General features: G+C 37.8%; 2 protein-coding genes across 3 annotated transcripts in view; one reads left to right on the top strand and one right to left on the bottom strand.

The window, feature by feature from the left end:
• The window catches only part of LOC121928461 (opsin-5-like), an 896,145-nt gene that overhangs the window by 659,594 nt on the left and 224,490 nt on the right, over positions 1–12,061 (top strand). The window lies entirely within an intron of this gene.
• RNF138 (ring finger protein 138) lies at positions 4,386–11,990 on the bottom strand. Of its 2 annotated transcripts, none has more exons than XM_042463230.1 (6): positions 11,361–11,984; positions 10,596–10,711; positions 8,782–8,853; positions 6,485–6,590; positions 5,769–5,876; positions 4,386–5,411 (listed from the first exon to the last, which is right to left on the bottom strand). In XM_042463230.1, the coding sequence occupies exons 1-6, from the start codon at positions 11,502–11,504 to the stop codon at positions 5,346–5,348; spliced, it is 612 nt and encodes a 203-aa protein (XP_042319164.1). In that variant the 5' UTR covers positions 11,505–11,984; the 3' UTR covers positions 4,386–5,345. The 2 variants fall into 2 exon arrangements, with proteins under 2 accessions (XP_042319164.1, XP_042319166.1); XM_042463232.1 differs by lacking the exon at positions 4,386–5,411 and adding an exon at positions 5,582–5,652 and having other exon boundaries at positions 11,361–11,990.

Below are 12,061 nucleotides of genomic sequence, written 5' to 3'. Positions count from 1 at the left end.
AAAATGGCGGCGCCTGTGTGTATAGGGCGCCGTCATTATTACGCCCCCGTCACATGCTAGAGGTGAGGCTGGTATGGATGCTAGGGGCGCCGCAAAGGCCCGTTTGTAATGGGCCTTAGGGATGAATTTAACTTCTCCCTCTGCAGATCTTCTCTGGTCGAAATTCAATTTTACAAAGGAAGATAATTTTTCCATAATCTGATCTGAGCATGCAAACAGATGTATTAATTTAAGAACCACACTGGGACCGTGCTTACTTTGCTGTAAAAATATTACACAATTACAAAGATGAGTATCTCATTTTAAAAAAAATAAGTATAGATAAAAATTTCTAGTATAGTCACTAGCAATGCTTAATAGAAATAAGGCAATCAAGATAGTCTTGTTACTTTCAATTAGGCAGTTTTCCCACTATGCATCCTAAAATTTGAATAGTCTAAAAAATGACCTATTTCTTTCCCCCTAAATGTCTGTCTGGTGCCATTATCCTACCTGACTGCTTTTGGCATTCAAGTCAGACTAGAAAATAAAACACCAAAACATGGTTACAATATGATTTCTGATTCTCAAGATGTATTACAGTTATAACTGTAAATTAAGAACTATTTATTTTAAAACAAATTTGAGAACATGTAAACATACAAACATCATACCTTAAGGTAATTCCCCCCCCCCCCCCCTTCATCATGTGGGGACTTTCAAATCACATCCCTTAGATTTATGATTCTTCTGTTTGGAAAGCATTTAAGGTTGTTTGGATTTACAGCCTCTTGCTCTGGCATTTTTCTCTATCAGATAAGAATACCAACTTGGTGTTCTTTATTGCCTGCATCTTAGAACAACTAGATTAAAATGTCAAATAAACACAGGCCTTCGTTTTCTGTGCAACAAAGAAATCTGGGTACAGTTGCCCTTTGAAATGACACCATTATAGTTTGAATTTTCTCTGGAACATTTTATTATTGAACTCCCTAATTGCATCACTACATCCTGATGATAAGATTTATTACAGTGGGGTCAAAGGAAGAAAGCAGCTTGAGATGGAGACAGGGACTAACTCCTGTGTCTCTGATTAGATTTTACTAGTCTGCAAGACTGTTCTCTGCCCAGTCTCAGGGACAACGAGAACCTCTCTCCCTGTATCCTTTACTCACCTTCACACCACCTTCTAGTCCATACAATTGTAAAAAAACGACTCAGATGAAACCCTGTATTTTCAGTAGAGATGACATAGTTTCCTTCAGCACACTAGAGCATTGTTGCTATGGTTGTTGCTATATTCCATTCACATTCCTTAGACATGAACAGAATTCTCAAGAATAATAATAGACTATATTACTTTAAGCATCACAGGTAATATGCTTCTGTACACTAGTTGCTGGGACACATAAGGTGGAAGATGCAGTTGCATTCAGGTCCTACTGGACACTTTCTCATAGGTAACTGGCTGGAGTGTGTGTATAGAAGACTAGATTGATTTTCAGCAGATCCAGCTCTTCTTACATCCATATGACCTGACTGGGACAGAAAAGCCAGATCTGATATCTGCCCTTGATGACAGAAGCAGGAGGGCATAAGCAACATATGCCTTGGTTTCCCTGTTCAAAATCAATATCCAAAATTCTGCACCACAAAATACTGTGTAAAGTTCTGCCACGCTGGAACTCCAATATGGTTCCCTTCCCACACTTCATCTTGTCTCTGGATCAACATGTTCACTTTGTAGATTGGGGGGGGGGGATTAGTTTCCATAATAACTTTTTTGTTTTGTTTTGTTTCCCGTTCTCCTGCCATCTCTGTTTTTTGGGATCAAGGCAAAACTAGATTGAGTGTGGGTTCCAGATAAAGAATATTCTTGGTAAATGTTTGATACTCATACAGATAAGTGAAGCTGCACAACTAGATTATTTGTTTTATTAAAAGTATTTCTGTATTGCCTCCCAACTCACAAGGGCCGCCCCCAGGTAATGAACAAATAAAAACCAATTAAAACGATACGATAAAAACATTTAAAAAACGCATTAAAATGTGTTTTAAAAACTCATAAAAGCAGTCTAAAAACAATCCTAGAACCCAGCTTTGAAACAGTTAAAGCAGAAATTTCAAACCCTGAAAGCCACATGGAACAGCAATTTTGGCTGCCCGTTGAAAGCTTTAAAAAGATGTGAACAGCCTAACTTCAGCTTTAAAAAGATGTGAACAGCCTAACTTCAGCTTTAAAAAGATGTGAACAGCCTAACTTCCTTGGGTAGGGAGGTTAAAGTTCAGGAGCTGCTACAGAGAAAGCCCTTCTACACGTACCCATCAAACGCACAAGGCGTTGGGGCACACAACAGGGCCTTCTGTGAAGATTTCAAATTTCTGGCAGGCTCATATGGGAGGACACAGTTTTTCAGATATCCTGGTCCCAAGTCTTTTATGGCTCTGTAGGTCAACACCAGCATCTTCAATTGAGCTCAGAAGCAAACTGGAAGCCAGAGCAGTTCTTGCAAGACTGGTGTTATGTGATGTTTAAAATGTACACATACCTAACACCAGTTTAGCTGGAGTTTTCTTCTCTTTCATCCAAAATAAGAACAATTAATTTAAATAACTTTTTTAAAAAGCATGTGATTTACTTTTGATGTGTTCATAAGGAAAGGAATATAGGTAGTAATGCTACAAGAAGCAATACTACAAAGAAATAGCATTAAAATAGAACAGGTAGTATCACAGAAGAGGAAGCAGCAAAATGCTGTATGTGCAGGTCATAATAGTGAGACAGATGACTCATATTGTCCTCATAACCAAAAAAAGAGATGAAGAGAGGAGTTTCTACAGAACACATTCAGAAAATATTTCTGGAAAACATCAGCATAGGAGGTAAGCTTTAGAATGGGCTGTACATATGAGATAAGAAATAGAGATAAGGGTAAGAACTTATTTGGGATTAATTTTTGAGTAATTTTGATGGGGTTTCCCCTTTTAGAGAAAGGGTAATTTACTTAAAAGCATAGTTACAGGTTTGTTCTGATACTTTCAGCCTTCTGGGTTTGGGGCTGATATTTCAGGACATGTAGGGCATTGAGCAGTGGTCTTAGGCTTTACTGAGTTTGGGAATAATTCATGATCTACCCTCTCAAGTTTTCCCCAATATGGTGGCAATCCATCTGTTGTTTAGCTATGTTCTGTCAACCAGCTTCTATATGACAATGAAGCCCACTGTTGAAGTTATCAATTCCTTGGCTTAAAAAAAACACCAGGGTCATTGAAAGTCAATTATGAGAGTTATGCTCCAATCTCCAATACCAACATGTCATAGTCCTTGTCTGCACAAAGGCATTACTGATGTTTTATCACATCACCAGCTTTCCAACTGGTTCTCTGGGGCAGAGAGAAGCTGTAGGCGATGCCAGCGAAACTGTTGGGAGGCTACCAGTTTGAAACTGAGAATGCCATCTTCCAGTCTTCTACCCAGTTCAGGCTGCCTATATCAGGTCAGGTAGAGATTTTCAACAGTGCAAAGCACCAGTGGGTTTCACCAGTTGGCACATCCTTACTGAATTTCTAATGTGATGTAGTGTAGGTTTGCTGTGTTAGGAACTTTCTTTTAATTCCACTTGAAGTAAGCTTTGAACCCGCTTTATTTGGCCTGTTTGTTTCACCCCCATGTTTTAGTTGCACACTACCACCTTTGGAGATGATGGTTGTCAACAGCAGAGTGTTAAATCTAAATTCTTTCATGCATAATGTTGTGCTGGCATTAGCATAGTACTAAGTCTCCATCTGGTACAATCTCTCATTTCACTGGCTAAAGTGAAAGATCTTTTTAAATATTTTACATCTGCCAGGAAATTGCACTTTAAAAATCTTGTGCAGATGATACTGGCTGGCAATTGAGTAGATGTAATGTTGAACAACAGCATCAGTTTTAAAGAGTCCATGTGCATATTTCAGTTATAAACATACTGTAATTGGGACTTAGATCAACCACTTTGACACTGTTAGGTATACAGTTCCATAAGATTCCATATTATATTGCCTAAATAATATCATTTAATGCAATGATACCCCACTGCCTAAAGAGCAGGTGTAAATCGCTGGCAGTATGAGTAACAGAAAACAACGAAACACATGTCTTTAACAAATGTTTAAAAAACCTGTTACTTGTGAAAGGTGTGGACTCAACTTAAAACACTCACAGCAAAACCTAAATCATAACTGAATTACAGAACAGTGAGGTCATACTGGAGAAATCCCAGCATCCCTAATAATAACTATCACTGTAATACTTGAGTGAATCTCATCTCAAGAGCAAGTCTTCTAAACAGGTGACGTTCACTTGGTTTCATGTTATGTTCTATATGTACAATCAGTCTTATATATAAAATCAGAACAACTTGATATTCACCTAAAACATTTATTAACCCAAAACAGAACTCTTAATAAATCCCCTCTTATTTGTTACTTTAAGAACATTCTGAAAAAGGATAATACTATACAAATTATCAGCAACCCCCATGTGACATTTCTATCCCAGGTTTTGTTAAAGAACTGGGAAAAGTTTGCATAAATCTTATCAGATGAATTATAATGTGACCCTAAAACATACAAGTAACAGGTCTCAAATAGACTAATTTGAATTAATCAAAACAATGTACAAAAATGTTTTGTAACAAAACAGAAGTAACTGGTTGAATGACTGCACAGTGGCAGAAACCACTGTATCACTAAAAAGAAATTGGCTGAGCAAACCACATTATGCCAGAGCTGGCAACCCTCTGGAATGAGGCAATTCTGTCATATTGCTAAGTAAATACAGGGCTTTGTTAATTATTGACAGCAATTAAGCAAATGTCTGCATATTTTATACACTGACAGTAACTGGTATTAAACAATGGTCTAGAATAAAACGATTTAGTGTTCAACATACACTAGAAAATAGAAAATACATTCAATATGCAAAGGAGAAAAACTATTCAAAGACACTTGGCATCATCATCTGCATTCCAGTATAATCTTTCACCTCTTGTTCTAGTGCAACAAAAACAAGGTTTAAACACACACCCAACAAAGCAATGAAACAGAATAACCGTGAATAGCTTTCTCTCACATACAGTAATATTTCCCCCATTATCTGAAAAACTTCTACTATCACTTGAAGGAAAAGAAAATTTCACAATGAAATGTAGTAATATGCCATGCTTTTTCATTGGTTTAAAGAAAAAAATTAAAATGAACTTCATCTAGGGGAAACAACAAACAATTGCTATTCAAATGGACGCAGAGTTCCCTTTTATTAACATTGGAACCACAAATACAGCTTCCCCCTTGCAGATAGCAGTGATGTCAGCAAATTAGAGGTTTCAAAGGTTCACTTGACAAGATTCAACTGCATTTTGAAACAGAGTTTCCTCGTCCAGCTGAAGGTTCTAAACACAAACAAAACAACATTGAATTAGAAACAAAACTTAAACTACTCTGTTCCATCTGACTTTAATCTATGTTCTACATTAATAACTACAAAAAGAATTGAATGGGGAAACTCCCCTACAAATGTGGCTTTTGTTAAAAAGATGTATTTCAATTTTTTTAGACTTGCCTCAAAGGCTAACTAGCAAAGACAGTCTCCAACTTGCCAAGGAAATTGTAGAACTTCTAGGCAACTTAAACCTGGTAAGAAAAGTGGAGCTTTCTTTATCACAGTTATTCAGAGATGAATGGAAATATAAGTCCATCTTCCAGAGCAGAAAAGCATTAACATTTTAAATTAAATGCATAGTTCTTACCATAACATCTACATAGTCAAGCTGATGTCTTTGATTTAAATGGCCAACAAAATCTCTAGTAACCCGGGTAGGGTCTCCCCATGGAAGAGATGCACAAATAGGACAGATCTTTTAAAAAGAAAGACAGAGTGTACATGTAAGAAGCAATAGGTACTGGCTACATAAAATCCTAATTTGATTCATGATTAAGACAAAATAGAGATTTCTCACATGAATTACATAATTGCACTGCCAATATTATTTATCTTAAAATCATGCTAAATACTTTCAAATGAAATTTATGCTTATAACAAAAGAACAACAGCGTTGCAAACGTGAATAAAAAAATAAAATTTACAGAGGTAAATTTTATTTTTCATTCAACTCAACAAGATTCAAATGCGTATAACTAGGGATGATTTGTGCCACCACGTGAAGAAAAATACAATGAAAATAATATATTAAGAGCAGCCCTAGAAGATGATAGTTTGTTTAGTAAATCATAAAAGGCATCTCTAGCTCAAGGGTTAGGGGGAGGTAAGAAATGCCAAAAAGATAACTGCCATTAGGTAAAAACATGCTGGAGAGAATTGGAGCTGTTCCATCTGGAACATCACTGCAAAGAGAAAAGGGCATTTTGTTCTCTCCCAGCATAATACTGTTGTTTTAGAATTAACACAATTTTTAAAAAACAAGTTCCTGTTATAAACATGAAAATTCTAGTCACATATACTCACTACTGGATCTATCTGATAAAGATGCCTGTCATTACAGTGATCCAATAAGTTCTGCCTTGTGAAGTTATCTTCTTGACATAGAGGGCATTTGAATGTAGGCCGTCCACTGAAAAACAGACCAATATTAGATAGGCATCATGGATGTCGAACTGTGGTACAGTATGCAGAAGGTGCAAGAAGTTTCTCTCCCACTATAATTTACCAGCATTTTATCCAAAGAGGATGTTTGGGTGGCAAACAGTCAGATTTAACTATCAAGAGAAGAACTAGCATTTTTGTATCTCAGTGAATACTTATGGGCAGCATTTTTCCTTGCATAGCTGATTTTTGATTATCCACTGCACCCCAATGATATTTTAGTAGACAGAACTCTGTGTTACCTAATAAGATCTGGGGCCCATATTTAGAGCAGATGTGGGAATTCTATGGCCTCCAGATGTTGCTAAACTATACTATTCCCAGTGGTCATATCCAGCACAGCAATGATAAGGAATGCTGGGAATTACAGTCCAACGTCATTAGGCCACATAGGTCCAAACTACACTGTAGAAATAATCCAGTTTGAGACTACTTTAACTACTCTGGCTCAATGCTAGGGAATTCTGGGAACTGTAGTTTTGTGAGACATTGAGCCCTTCCCTATCAGAGAGCTCTGGTGGAACAATGAACTACACTCCCCAAGATTCCCTAGCACTGAGCCAGGGCAATTAAGGTGGCCTCAAACTGGATTATTTCTGCAGTGTGTTTTGGACCATAGTTTCCACCCTCTCTCTTCAGAGTCTTTTGAAGAATTTGGAATGAGCCAATTGTGACATTACCTTTAAAATGAGCTTTCTCCAGGTGTTTTATGCATTAGGGATAGAGGACACACTTGGGTCAGCTCCTCCAAATTCATTTCATCAGCTTTTTATCACATCAGAAAATAATGCAGTTCATCCTATGTCTATTTGGGAAAAAACTCCATAAATTTTACCAAAATTTATTTCAGAGTAAATGTGCCTGGAGATGTGGCCTAAAAATCTCAATTCCCAGCAAAGTGCTTGCTAAGAAAGAAGGAGACACACTGACTAATTTTCAACTTGAAAAGCACAGCATAATTTGGTACAGGAAGGTTCAGAAGAAGCTTTTTTCCTATCACCAGCAACTTTTGTACTGAAAGTAGAATCCTGTGAAATTAGCACACCTTTTGTTGCATTATTTCAAATATAAAATGTTATCTCTGCTTTGAAGTTTTATATTCAAAGAAACCAACCAAATTCCATGTTTCTCATCTCTCTGTCCTAATATATTGTAGGATGTAATTAATATTTATTTTAAAAAGATTTGCACTCTACCTTTCAGCCAACTACCAGTAATCTCCTAATGATGCTAAAGGGAGGTGTGTGGGATCTGATAACCCCAATAACCTTTCCTCCTCCAAACCACATACATCGCCTTTGTTCATTCGGCTGATGGCAGAAGATAGAATATACTTCTTAATTCTGTAGTCATGGGGCAATTGGCACTTTAAGATAAAATCTTTTTTGGCAGGGAAGGCTCCCTGAACCTTTTCTTTTGCTTGACCAGTGACTGAACCCAAGATAGTCTTTCTCTCTGTGGTGTTCTTCTGGGATGAAAAAAAGTGCAACTACCCAGTGTTTCTTGTTTCTCTGGTAAATGGCAGAGTATAGTGTGTCCTATACTCAACAATATATACTGCCACATTGCCAATTTATGTTATGTTCTTTTCTGGGCACTCTGGAGGCTGGCATTCCCTTGATCTCTCTGCAGCATCTAGACATACTATATCGTCTCTGAAGCTCCCACCCCTACCTCTACTTGGTCATGTGGGAAGCAGACAGGATCAGCAAAATGGCTGGCTATGTACCTGTAGTCAAGACACAAAATAATTACAGCAGCACTGAGACCTCCAGGAGACTCCAGAAAACCTTAGCTGTGATGTAATCATGGCTACAAATGCTGTCTGCTCCCCATCAAGCATGGAATAGCAGTGCAGGGAGACTCAGAAGCTGTAGTGTAGAGGTAGTATTTGGCTCAGCCTAATGTAGGTCTGCATACAGAACTACTAGACTACTCTGAGCAATAGAGGATTGCAGCCACAATTTGTTTAGTACTTCAGATCAACTATAAGAATTTTCCAAAATCCAAAACAATGAACAAACTTCACAAATATAAAAGTGTTTTAATTACATATTGTCTGAGTGCATACTTGAGGAAAGTAACTGTTACTCCTTGCCCTAATCATAGAACCAATCTCTGAACTCAAATAGGTATTTGATTTGAAATATGAGTCTTACCTTGCAGCTTCTTCAAGAACATGCAGATTAGAATTTTCCCCAATTTCTGAAGTAGAAGAATCACTCCTAAAACTTCATACAGAAGGTGAGCATTTATTTTATGTTAAATACAGAAAGGCTGTAGGCCCTAAGCACCAATATTAGTAGGACTTACTTTCCAATAAATATGTTTTAAATTGAGATACAGCACTTATCTAAATTAGATAAACAAAGGCCCTGTACACACGGGCCCTTTAGCACGTCCTGGCGATGTGCTAGGGTTGCCTCGGGGCACTGTTTCTAGACACCCCACAACCCTAGGACACCACCAGGATGTCACAGCTGTGCGGTGCCGTATACATGGCACACACAGCTGTGACATCACTGTCGCACACCTTCCAGATGGGCGCGTGCGGCAGCGATATCCTCAGTTTGCGGCGGCGCTAAAAGGAGCCACTTTTTAGCGGTTCTTGTTTCCACGTAGCCGCGCCGCGCAATTTGGTTGCTGTGGTGCAGTTACGTGGAAAAGAGGCGTCACCGGCCACCTCTTTCTGGCGGTCTGTACCCCGCCAAAGATTATTTTAGAAATACTGAATCAAAGGTCTGGATAAAATTGCTTCTTGGCTCAGATCTGATCAGTCCATGCAGTTACTTCCACCCTATCTTCAGCTAACTGTGTGGAGGAATAGAAGGCTGGCAGCTTCAACAGAATCAACAGACAACAATTTCTGCAACTATTATTATTATTATTATTATTATTATTACTATTACTATTACTATTAGATCCCACCCATCTCCCAAGACTGGGACTCGGGGTGGCTAACAAATTAAAAAACAATGTTAACACTTTCCTATATCTTTGTAGGAATCATTGCAACTACAAACACATGATTCCCTCTAATTTAATATTTTTTTGTTATTATGTAAACCACAAGTGAAAGAGGAAGGCCACTTTACAGATGGATTGCTTCAACAAAGGAAGCCATGACTACTGCAAGACCTGAGCAGGTTGTTGATGATTGTGGCTCTTGGAAATCAAATTTACAGGGTCATGCTAACTCGAATCTGCCTTGACTACAAATAACAACAAGGAAATATGTCGGTCAAACAAATAAATAAATACCGAGAATAACAACAAATATGAATAACATTTTCATAATCCAAGTCCATAACCCAAGTTCCAAAACTTAAAGAACAGGTTGCGAATTTATAATACAATTCAAGAACTATCTCATTTGGAGACACCAGTATGAAGTACAATCAGCCCTCCACATTAGCAGCTTTGACACTTGTGGTTTTGTTATTCACAAGGACAAGGCTACATGTGCGTGCACTCCTACTCCTCCTCCTCCCTCCTGGGTTTTCATCTCGGGGGAAAGCCCAGAAAGAAGCCTGGAAGCATGTGTGCACCAACCCCTCCCCTTTCCAGGTTGGATTGGTGTCTGGAGAAGACAGGCACCTATCTGCCTGGGAAAGAGGCTTGGAGGGATGGATCCACCCCCTCTCCTTTCCTGGGTGGATCAGTGTCTGGAAAAGGTAGGCACCCATCTGTCCGCGAGAGGGGCGTGAAGCCTGTTAAAGGGACTGGAGGGACTACCCACCCACCCCTTTAATTCCACATTGGGGGGGAGGAGGGGGTTATTCAGTTTTCTACATTCGTGGGGGTTCTGTGCCCCTAACCCCCGTGAATGTGGAGGGCTGACTGTACACCTTAATCAACACTTCACCATAGCACTTTATCCCATAGCAAATCTAATGCAAGCAGTATACATTAGCTTGAGACAGATTTTAAATATATATTAAAATTTATAAAACTAGTTATAAATATGAATTACCTGTTTCCTGTTGAGTCCTGAGATATTTCTAGGTTTGGAATGACAGAAGGAACACCATATTCATCCTGATACTTCTTACACGATTTATAATGCTGTCTCATACGAAATAATCTAATCTGAAAAGGAAGATATATCTTTTTTAGACCTTTAAAAGCAACATTATACCTGAAAAATATTTTATGAACATTTATGAAAAATTCTACAAAGTTTCCTTGATTCCACTATGAAATAACATCACAAACAAGCAGTAGGACATTAACTACTTTTATATGTTTTTGCTGATTTTTCCTAATGTTTTTGTTTAACTGAGAGCCAGTATACTCTAATCATGACAAAACCTATATCTAAACATTTTTGTCATGTTAGCTTCAGTGAAAAAATTCTAATGTATATTGGAAAAACCTTTCTATCATGATATTTCTATTGATTCTATGAGAGTGCTTTGATATACAACGACAAAAGAAAATGTCCCATTCCAGGAGAAAGGTGGGATATAAATAAAATAAAATAAAATAAAAAGAGTTTGCATGAGGATATCTCACTCTCTGTTATCTAATTTGTTTCCTACACAGAAGTCAGCATATGGCTTCCCTGAGTCTTCTTAATGCAAAACTCTGACAGCAAACAGTGACATACTATCAACCAACAAACAGCAAGAACAATGAATTTTCAGTGCAATTCTATGTCGTATGACATATGATGAAGCCCTAAATGGGTAGTTTTTCTGTATTTTTATAAACTACTGGTATTTAAAATTTATTATACCTGTTTGTCACAGCATCTACAGCTTCCCACCAACTTCTTCATGCTGTTTTCAATATCTAAGGCTCTACTGGGTCGTGCCTTTTCTTTTCTGGTTACAATGCCTCTGCACAATGGGCAATGCGTTCCACCTTCTTTCATAGCCATCAGGAAACATTTCCTGCAAAATCTGGGCACAAATATAAATTGGCATACAAAAATAGTGTTCACTTTATCAACAATTATTCTGCTTTAGTAACAGGTAATCCTATACCCCTCACTTAGTAGAGATTACATTTTCAGGTGACACCATATTATTTTAGGATGGTAAACAGATTTCAAAAGGATACCTCAACATTGTGAGAAATGTTGAAAAATGGAAAATGAGGCTCAAACAAAGTGATATGCTTTGGCATTCCCCCCCCCCTTGCAAAATGTCACATATCTACTGATGGAGGATGCAACTAACCAAGAAATAAATGTTGGCGGTCTAATGCAATAGGAAATAACAATCCAGCAAATACCAGTTATGAGGAGGGCAAGTTGGGCAATAGCAATAATTAGAAAAGAGCTTCAAAATAAAACAGCTTTCAAAGAAATTTATATAAATCTAGCCAAATTTGAAATACTATGCACACTTATCGTTAGCCCATCTGAAAAAAGTATATTGAAAAGCTGGAAAAGGAATAGAAAAGATCAACACATGATTTGTAGGACAGAGCACA

The sequence above is a fragment of the Sceloporus undulatus genome, chromosome 4 (assembly GCF_019175285.1).
Source record: "Sceloporus undulatus isolate JIND9_A2432 ecotype Alabama chromosome 4, SceUnd_v1.1, whole genome shotgun sequence".
Classification (NCBI taxonomy): Eukaryota; Metazoa; Chordata; class Lepidosauria; order Squamata; family Phrynosomatidae; genus Sceloporus; species Sceloporus undulatus.
Note: the sequence above shows the minus strand (reverse complement) of the source record. Positions and strands in the feature narration are given on the sequence as shown.

What these genes read in the sequence shown, in the direction of transcription:
- RNF138 (XM_042463230.1), bottom strand. Translation starts at nt 11,504, where the DNA reads ATGGCTATGAAAGAAGGTGGAACGCATTGCCCATTGTGCAGAGGCATT. An exon ending in GTAGATGCTGTGACAAACAG is followed by an intron (nt 10,712 to 11,360) that starts GTATAATAAATT and finishes CTTCCTTTTCAG; the next exon opens with ATTAGATTATTTCGTATGAG. An exon ending in TTGACTATGTAGATGTTATG is followed by an intron (nt 5,412 to 5,768) that starts GTAAGAACTATG and finishes GTTTGTGTTTAG; the next exon opens with AACCTTCAGCTGGACGAGGA.